The sequence below is a fragment of the Aphanomyces astaci genome, assembly GCF_000520075.1.
Source record: "Aphanomyces astaci strain APO3 unplaced genomic scaffold supercont1.5, whole genome shotgun sequence".
Taxonomy (NCBI): Eukaryota; Oomycota; class Saprolegniomycetes; order Saprolegniales; family Verrucalvaceae; genus Aphanomyces; species Aphanomyces astaci.
Window position 1 is genome coordinate 1,133,696 of NW_009798268.1, and position 9,213 is coordinate 1,142,908.

At 50.7% G+C, this 9,213-nt stretch overlaps 4 protein-coding genes across 5 annotated transcripts; 2 read left to right on the plus strand and 2 right to left on the minus strand.

The window, feature by feature from the left end:
• Window positions 1-1,894: 1,894 nt before the first annotated feature.
• Window positions 1,895-3,220, plus strand: H257_03155 (hypothetical protein). Its single transcript, XM_009827131.1, has one exon. The coding sequence runs from the start codon at window positions 1,927-1,929 to the stop codon at window positions 3,058-3,060; it is 1,134 nt and encodes a 377-aa protein (XP_009825433.1). The 5' UTR covers window positions 1,895-1,926; the 3' UTR covers window positions 3,061-3,220.
• Window positions 3,221-5,142: 1,922 nt separating this feature from the next.
• On the minus strand, window positions 5,143-6,063 carry H257_03156 (hypothetical protein). The gene has a single exon (XM_009827132.1). It carries the CDS (start codon window positions 6,006-6,008, stop codon window positions 5,217-5,219), a length of 792 nt encoding a protein of 263 aa, XP_009825434.1. The 5' UTR covers window positions 6,009-6,063; the 3' UTR covers window positions 5,143-5,216.
• Window positions 6,064-6,154: 91 nt separating this feature from the next.
• Window positions 6,155-6,670, plus strand: H257_03157 (hypothetical protein). Its single transcript, XM_009827133.1, has 2 exons — window positions 6,155-6,221; window positions 6,292-6,670. Exons 1-2 carry the CDS (start codon window positions 6,219-6,221, stop codon window positions 6,490-6,492), a joined length of 204 nt encoding a protein of 67 aa, XP_009825435.1. The 5' UTR covers window positions 6,155-6,218; the 3' UTR covers window positions 6,493-6,670.
• A 135-nt stretch (window positions 6,671-6,805) lies between these two features.
• Window positions 6,806-8,915, minus strand: H257_03158. Of its 2 annotated transcripts, XM_009827135.1 has the most exons (5): window positions 8,098-8,915; window positions 7,863-8,026; window positions 7,539-7,727; window positions 6,947-7,402; window positions 6,806-6,875 (listed from the first exon to the last, which is right to left on the minus strand). In XM_009827135.1, the coding sequence occupies exons 1-4, from the start codon at window positions 8,855-8,857 to the stop codon at window positions 6,950-6,952; spliced, it is 1,566 nt and encodes a 521-aa protein (XP_009825437.1). In that variant the 5' UTR covers window positions 8,858-8,915; the 3' UTR covers window positions 6,806-6,875; window positions 6,947-6,949. The 2 variants fall into 2 exon arrangements, with proteins under 2 accessions (XP_009825437.1, XP_009825436.1); XM_009827134.1 differs by having other exon boundaries at window positions 6,806-7,402.
• Between the last annotated feature and the right edge of the window lie 298 nt (window positions 8,916-9,213).

Sequence of the window (9,213 nt, forward strand, 5' to 3'; positions counted from 1 at the left end):
TACTATTATTAAAATAATAGTATATTACTATTATTAAAATAATAGTATATTACTATTATTAAAATAATAGTATATTACTATTATTAAAATAATAGTAATATCCGTAACAGTTATCGTAACTTTTGATCACTAAGTAGAGCCTTACAATTAACGTTAGCCCGAAAATTAGCCTTTGACACAAAAGTACATACTACAGGGACCGGTAATGGAGCGATTGTACATGCAAGCAAAGACTGCACACTTCCGTCATAACAGTGCTTTGGGTAGTCGGAAGGGGGAGAGAAGTATATTAAAGTAGTAGACCACTTGCCCCTCGACTGGAAGGGGGTTGAAAGAAGGGGGGGTCATACGATGGGCTGGCATAGCCCCCGTGTAAAAACGCAAATGATGGCAAACTCTACGGTAGTCGAGGTGACATTTGGTTACCTAAGTACTGGTGCATACATACATATACGACAGTTACCCAGGAGGATAGGTAGTTGCCGTGCGATCCACAAATATCTATGACGACACTGCATGTGATGGTTCATTCCACGCTGTAGAAACCAGCAACCATCTGCAGGGTTGGATGGGATGGGGAACCTATTGGGGAGGAGAGGGTTGCATCTATAGATCGTAGCGAGAGGGATTCGATTGGGCGTGGCTTGGTACTGCCATAACGTTACATTCGTGGCGAATCTTTGTGCAAAAAACAAGTTATCGCAATCACGACCTTGTGGACATGAGCGGCTGCAGTGAGCCAAAAGTTAGTTTCTTGGCGTACTGCTGTGACCATTGGTTCGTTTTCCAACGACCTACCGACTACACTTAACACAGTTTACAGGTTGTAAGTTAGTATATATTTGGTGGACAATGTCCACTCTATTTCCACCTAGCTATGTAATAACGCACGAGGTGATCTCACCATGGCAGTATAACAAGCGTGGATTCCGCGTCCATGTGTTGGCGCTGTGTTCGGAAAATCAAACCTGCTGGTCATAAAATCGAACCGTCTGCCTGTTAAACAGGATCACAATGCGAGTGAGGAAGGAGCAGTGGCGTCCGTCGGTTCAGTCCAAGAGAACACCCGCAGTGTCGTGACACTAATCAAGACAGGGCTGGGAATGCAATCACATACTACTATGTACTACTATTAGTAGTACTTATTTCATTTTCATGCCAGAAGTATTTGTTCTTTGAGAGGAATTGCACTCGAAAACTGATCTCTGGCGTGGTGGAATCAGGACTTGTTTGGAAACGGCTATTATTACTAATTACTACCCTTATAAAACCAAGCGATCGCGTTTTAACCTCACTATGCCGTTTTTAAGTGCACTGTGCCGTTGAAAACAATCCTTCTCTCGAACGGAGCGGCGCCTCCACGACTCGACAATGGGTGAGGTGGTAGTCGTCCAACCGATCATTGGTGTATCCCAGCGTGTATTTTTGACTCGCAGCGTGCGTAGTTACGGAAAATATCGAACGGCATATCTCAGACAGTGGCTCTTCCTATCGTGGGGTCAGTTCCCCAGCTAGTTCCAGGGGTGTTTGGTACTGGGGGCTTGTCGTTACTCGAACTGTAGATGTACTTTGCTTCTTGGCCCATCCTCGATCGGCCGCGGGACGAAGGCGGAAACCTCGAATGGCAATTGTATGACAATTGCATCCAATTGGCGATTTGCTTAAACTCCAAGTGGGAGGACGATGGGTAATTATTTCAGCGAAACGGCGAGCTACTTCAAGGTGAACTATGACGAACAGGCACGGAATTTGATCCTAGTGTTTAAGTTTGAGTAGCCAGACCCGTGTAAATCTATAGCTAGCTCTACACAGCAATCTACAGTGTAATAAACGTCCATATCAAGTGATTTTTGAACGTTACGTGAAGATCGCCACACGAGGATAACAGCCACCATTGTCAAATTTCACATCTCGTCGCCACTCTCTATGGACTGTCAACCCCCACCCCCCTCCACGAAGTCGTCGTCGTCGCCCTTCCAGTTGCATATTCAGTTGCCCGACACGTACAACACCATGCAAATCAACAACAACCATCCTCACCATCGATTGTACTATGGCACGCCAGTGGGCACCCCCACAACGCCCGACAGCCAAGAGTTTTACTCTGGAGACGAGTCGCCCGTGTCCGCCGAGTTCCGCAAGGCGAGTGAGATGGCGCCGTTTCTGCGCAACCTGCGCAACATGCTGGATCGGGAAAACCCTGAAGTGCTGCGGTGGAACAAGGATGGCACGGCGTTCGAGATCCACGACATGGACGAGATGATGAACTCTGTGCTGCCCAAGTACTTCAAGCACAAAAAGTACACAAGCTTCCAGCGCCAACTCAACTACTTCAACTTCAAAAAGTGGACCAAAAGCCGCGCCAACGTGTGCACGTTCTCCAACGAACTGTTTACAAGACACGAACCGTATCGCAGTTCGCTGATCACCCGGAAAAAGTCTGTCAGCAGCGTGACCTCCAAGGACGCCACGTCAACCGACACGGGCGACGAGTACGACGACGACGCCCGGTACTCCGGTCGCCCCTCGTGCGATTCCCCGTGCTCGTCCGTGTACTCTTGCGACTCGCCGGTGCTGCGGCCTTCCAACAACAACACGTTGCCACCGAAAGCAACGTTGGACTTGTCGCTGGAGTCGATGAGTTTGCACAAGACGCGCATGTCGTCATATGAAAACAAGCACTTGACGCGGGTGTTGGGGGGTCGAAAGGCCATGCGCAAGTCGTCCGCGGCGGCGCCGACTTCGTTGGACCAGGCGACGTACCACCATTCCCCACACCCACAACATCAGCACCAGCCACACACTCATGGCGGCGGCGTGGACGACATGAACTGGTTTGGGGACAACGAATTCAACAACTTTCGCGATTCCACGGCCAGCAGCATGACATCAACCGCGTCGGGGGACTGGGACGACGCGACGGAAATGAACTGGGTCGACCTGCTACCGTACAACGACCCTGCGTTTTACGAAATGCAGCCGCAGTCGTCCAACAGTCTGAGTCCCCTCAGGGGCCCCTTTGGGGCATCCAACACCGTCACATTTTTCGCGGCCATCTAGACGAGTTAGCGTTAGGAATAGTGTGCGCATTCGTGAGGGGGCCGCAGGGATTAGTTTGTTAGGTTGGTGTTGTCATGTGTGGACTATGATCGATGGAAAAAAAATTCGCGTAAGTTAATCAATTTTGAACATATATGACGTTCCGCGACAGCTACTGCAAAATCGGTTTGGATAGTACTTGCAGTTGGTTGGGCAAGCGAAACACAGATGGCTGCAGCTGACGCTTTGCATTTACAGTATTTGCGCGCTAACGTTGATGATATGTGCGTGTTACGTGGCGTTCGATTTCTCCTCCGCCCAAAGCCCCCCCCATCCTAGCCCCCCTCCCTTGCAAAGCTGAGGCTCCTCCACGTTTGCTGTGTTGCACGCTGATGATTACAAATACTCTAGCGCATACAGTGTACTGTAGTTGCTCAGCAGTTCATACAACATGCGCAGTCAAGCGCATTCAAGCAGGGGGGAGCTTGACTAATAAAATTGCATGCAAGGGGCGGTGCTATACGCAGGAGGCGTTCACGTGAAGTGCCAAGCACGTCAACGGGCAAATGCGTCATAACGTTAAGAGTAAACCTGTGAAAATATTTGATGAATCTTGGGCACTCAGCTGGACGATGCATTTCACCAATCCTTACTCTTGGAACTTTGCCTACTGTACCAAACGTAGCTGAGCCGGGGTGGATTTTCGCTGGTGAATTTCACTGGTCGTTCGTTCATGTAAGCACTGGTTGTACTGTATGTAAACCACCAATAATATGACGAGAGAGTTCGATTTCTTTGACAATCAAGCCACAGAACACACACATATACGTCAGGCCGTAAAATTCACTCTCTTGAGCGCACGAGTGCGATTCCTTGCTTTGAGCCCGCCAGTAAATTGCTTAATTGGCCTATGACTCGACCGTTTCGGAATAGCAATCACAGAGGCAACCTGATATCACTCGATGGATACGTCCGAAAAGATAGAACGTGGTGCCAGATGCAGCGGGGAAAGTTGTACTAAACGTTCGATTCAAGTTGTGGACAATATGAATAGGTTCGACACGGTTGTATAAATGGCGCCAACAATTGTTTATTCCACCAAATTCGACACCTTATATATGTCGTCAGCTACGAATTGATTTGGAAGGGGGCACCGAAATTACTACGAGATCCCTCTATCACTATAAATGGCATTGAGGTGCACAAGACAACCGTGCGCCCCCCAAGCCCCACCACTCCCCCAAGCACCACGACATATATCCGATCTACACAACAGTACTCGTAAGAAATCTCACCAAAATCTCAAGATTGAGCACCATTTTAGTGATAGCTCACATGTGTGGACGAGTGTTGGATGAGATTTAAAATTGCCCAAAGCAAGTCGACGTACTTGTAACGTTGCAAAGATTCCAACGGGTCGTAGGAATATGATACTTATCAATCTAGCCCTCCCCTGAAGCCCCCAACAACGTTCCCCCCCTGTGTTTTCTTGAAAAGTGCAAGTTCGAAAGTTAGTATACATTGCCAGCCGTCAATGAAGTGCTAACCCCCAAATTTGTATCAAATCGACAATACAGTTTCCTACTTTTTTACCCCTTTTCTGCGAATTTTACGCAATTCACTACTGTATACCAAAAGTAGAAAAAGAACTTCCCCTTACTGGTATAAATCGCGAAAAAAAAGGGCTAAATCGATTTTGATTGGCTCATGCTATTTCTGAAATCTACTTGGAACTTCCCCTAACGAAAACACCAACAGCAGATTTTTGACCATCTCATTAATCCTTCCCCGTTTTATGGCTTCGATAGTACTACTAGTATACACGTATAGCCAGTGGCACAATTACAAGTACATTGCCATAAACACGATCATTGGCCAATTCGATTTGACAGGTTTTTTATTATCGGCTGATTTTTTTTTCTTTGATTTTCATTCGGCAGCCTTTGGCACTACTAACGTTAGTACCAGTATGGTCACAAACGAGATGGAGGTGAACAAGATGGGATGGACATGGCATCTTGATCATGTACCATTCATACAATCCCCTCAGCCTCGCCACCCAAGCTCGTTATAACGGTATACGTATAGCGAGCGATATCCACATTTCAACCAACCAGCAAGGACACTTCGTCGTGTTATATGTTACGAAATGCACAGCGTGTGAATCTCCGCTCTCGTTAATACAACATCTCGTCTTTGATCGTCTTGGGGTCGACCTTGGGCACCAAGTCGGCGTCCGGGCGCATTCGGAAGCCTGGCGCGGGGTGCTTGTCCCACTTCAACGAAGTCTTGCCCTGGGGGCCTTCGCAGGACAGCTGGCCGTTCATGGGCAGCGAGCCCCACTTGTTCATGGGCGGCGGCTGGTTCTTCTTGCACGCGTCCAAGAGCTGGCGGGTGGTTTCGGGGGTCAGGTTCTCGTAAAAGTCGTCGTTGATTTGCACCATGGGGGCGTTCGAGCATGCGCCTAAGCACTCCACTTCGCGCAGCGTAAACAAGTCGTCGGCGGTCGTTTCGCCCTCCTTGATGCCCAAGTGGTCCTCGATCACGTTCTTGATCTCTTCGGACCCGCAGATCATGCATGGAGTCGTGCCGCAGAGTTGGATGAAGTACTTTCCGACCTTTTCGCGGTTGAACATGGTGTAGAACGTCGCGACTTCGTACACTTGCATCGGCTTCACGTCCACAATACGCGCCACCTTGTTCATGGCTGCCAGAGGCAACCACCCACCGTGTTGGCGTTGCGCCAAGTCCAACAAAGGAATGATCGCCGACGCTTTGTAGTTCTCGGGGTACCGGCTGAGGATGGCATGGACCTTGACGTAGTTGGATTCCGAGAAATCGAACGACGTTTCCGACGTGTTGTCGGGGGTGTCACGGTGCTGGGAGATTCCGGCGCTCATGAAGCGCACGGGGCCAGCAGCGGCGGCGGCACTGCGGCGCCATGTAGCGTTGACCAGGCGTTGCAGCATAATGACTACTCGATGCGATTCCAGCCAGTGGCTTCGTGTCCTCACAGGAAACCCGTGAAAATTAATACTATCACGATGGCCAAAGTCCTCCCGCAAACGTTTCGACGCCCAGATAGCTTGGGGTTTGTATCAACGGTACTTTATTGAATGGTCTGTACTGACTGGCCAGGTTGTTTGGCTCACAAGTGAAGGACCTACCAAACTGTCAGTATGGTGCGTGGATGCTTGCTTCGTGGATGGAAGTAGCGTCCGCGGATGATGACAACGATGCTCTTATGTGTAGGCCGGCGAAGATCCCGTTGATGTGATGCCCGAAATCCGCAAGGCGTGCGAACCCAAGTGCGTCGAATCGTTCAAGCTGTACCGGGCATGCGTCGACCGCATCACTGCCAAGGGCGACGGCGCTTGCGACGGCCAATACTTTGACTACCTCAAGTGCATCGACAAGTGCTCCGTGCCCCAACTCTTTAAGCATTTGAAATAGAGATCCTCGTCCTCCTTCGGGGGTTGGATTAGTACAGGCCAGGCGGCACACGTGTCTATTCAACCATTGCCACAACAACGTGTCGGCTGCTGCCAGTAGAGTTCCAGATGTAATACGATCCCCCACATGAACATGTACGAACCCCTCTTGCGTTGCATCAAGTGTATGGCCATGGGAATACTTCTTCCTCCTGCCAGTAAAAGTCCGCCTTCCACACCGTTCCAGCAGCATTAACGCACTGGGCAAACCAGGGTCGGCTACACAGAATTATGACATCGCAATGTAGATGATATGTACCTTCGTCAAGAGTTGGTTTCTCCATGTGGACGTTCATTCCTTTCCCCAATGCGCTGATGATTTGTCTATCTACATTGATATATCCACTGCAATGCAGTTGGTGTCCGTCCGTCGTTTGTCGTTATTCATATGGGTCGATACTTTTGTGCTACAGTACTTTTCAGAGGGGGACGCTATCACCACCACACGATGTCGCAGCCGCTTCGAACGCAACCGCCATGTATCCCCAAATCTCGTCAACATCTTCAAGCCCAATGGAGAACCGCACGAGGTTCCGATCGAGCCCACACGACGCCACGTACTCGAGCTCGTCGTAATGCGCGAGGATCGTGTACGGCACGGACAGCGTGAAGTTGGTACCTAAGCTCGGACCTTTGGCCACGTTGAGCGCGTCGTAGAAGGTCGCCGCCGCCGCCGCGCCGCCACGGAGCACTACCGACATGAGAGGTCCGAACGCATCTGAGTCGTCGTCTGGGTGCGTCAAGTTGGCTTTGTACAAGTCCGAGTCGATAAACTTGGGGTAATACACCGCCTGGACTTGCGGATGACTGGCAAATCGACTGGCAATGATCGAGGCATTGGCATTCACCCGGCGAAGGCGCTCTCGAACGTCCTACTCTTCGGTATTGAGTACTACTTGTAAGGCTCACTCACTATTGAGTACTTTATGGAGGTCGCGATATTGAGTACTTTGACGAGGACCCGATATGGAGGAGTATTTTGAGGATGTCATAGGTACTTGTACGTACTTTCGACATGGCTAGTAGCTCTACGCAGTCGTCTTCAAAGAGGTATTCGTCGGACGCCAATGAGGTATGGACGGCAGCGGCCCATGTGCTCGCGGGGTTTACCACCAGCGATCCCCCTGTGGCGGTGCATGCGCCCGTGAAGATCTTGCTCAAGCTAGTGGCCACAACGTCCGCGCCAGCGTCCAGCACCTACTCAAGGCATATGTTACCATGTTCAAGGCACCGAATGATGGAAACAGCAAGCACGTCCATGGATATACGATGTGTGGACGGGAATGAACGTATGATACGTGGCTGAGACGTGGTTGGCTGTGACGTGGTTACCTGCACGTTGTACGAGCCAATGGTGTCGTCGACGATCAAAATCGCGTTGTGGCGACGGGCAATCGCCGCCAGCCGTTTCAAATCGACGCTATGCAGCAACGGATTGGTCGGAAACTCGGTGAAGATGGCGCCAATCGATTCGAGTTGGTCGATCGCATCCATTTCTACACACAAGTACAGACAGAATAATTAGGTCAGTCCCAAAGGCCAAGTCCACAACGAGCGTCGACGGTACCATCGCTATTGCCGTGGGGGTAAAAGACAAAGTCATCTGCCGCGCCGCGCCACTCTGGCCGTCGCATGATCTTGAGCGTGTCCAGGTACGGGAACCCAAACAATACGATCTTCCGACCTTGCCTAGGCGTTGCATGGAGCGACTTGGCCATGCGGAATGCGGCAAAGATGGCCGACATCCCGCAAGGATACAACAACACGTCGGCCGCACCAATGCGCGGGTACAGCGACGCCACGTGCTCCTTCAACGCCATGTGGACGGGCGTGCCGGCCATGGCCTTCCGCGGCGCCGCCTCCTTCCTGTCCTTGAAGTCGAGGATGTGTTTGGCCATTCGCGACGTCGTGATCTCCCCACTGTGCTGCCAAAACGACTTGAAGGTCTTGAGACCCGCCGCAGGTACGACAATGGCGAACGCGCCGCAAATGCCCAAATCGATAAGCGGCATCGCCTCGGGATACGAGACCTGCATGAACGCGGCACATCGCGTCGCCACGTCATACGAGGGCAACACGTACGCGAGCTTGGTCGGGTCGTTCACATACGTGTCCCGTACCCACTGGTTCAATGCCACCACGTAGTGATGGTAGACAAACCGAGGGTACCCCGACGGCAGTGCCGCATGAAGCTTGGGGCAGCCCTGGGAATACGATTCGACGTGGTCCCACTCGGGCATCGACACGGACACAGCATGCACGTCGTCCGGCAACGTTCCTCCGAGAGGTACGTCCGTCAAGCATCGCGGAGCTTTTAAAGAGGCCATGGTGACCAAGACACGGGTGAGCAACGCGGCAAGTGAAGTGGCCGAAGTATATCACAACACTACAGTACAGTACTGTACTGTACGCATACCGGTATATCTACAGCTTTGATTGTTTTGCTTGGCTGAATCTCATTTAGCCAATCAAACACTTGAGACCATTCGCTGTACTGTAGTTGTACTAACATTAAGCTAGCAAAAATACAGTACAAAACAGCCTGTAAAATGTGAGGTAAACCCGCTCCATTCAAATCTTCAAATGAAAGTTTTGAGTGAAATTGCACTGGGCGCGGTGGAGATGCTCTTAGATAATCCGACAATGAGCGCAAGACGATCGAACGACGATCGGATATTACGCG

What these genes read in the sequence shown, in the direction of transcription:
- H257_03155 (XM_009827131.1), top strand. Translation starts at nt 1,927, where the DNA reads ATGGACTGTCAACCCCCACCCCCCTCCACGAAGTCGTCGTCGTCGCCC.
- H257_03156 (XM_009827132.1), bottom strand. Translation starts at nt 6,008, where the DNA reads ATGCTGCAACGCCTGGTCAACGCTACATGGCGCCGCAGTGCCGCCGCC.
- H257_03158 (XM_009827135.1), bottom strand. Translation starts at nt 8,857, where the DNA reads ATGGCCTCTTTAAAAGCTCCGCGATGCTTGACGGACGTACCTCTCGGA. An exon ending in TTGGCTCGTACAACGTGCAG is followed by an intron (nt 7,728 to 7,862) that starts GTAACCACGTCA and finishes TGCCTTGAGTAG; the next exon opens with GTGCTGGACGCTGGCGCGGA. An exon ending in AGCTACTAGCCATGTCGAAA is followed by an intron (nt 7,403 to 7,538) that starts GTACGTACAAGT and finishes ACCGAAGAGTAG; the next exon opens with GACGTTCGAGAGCGCCTTCG.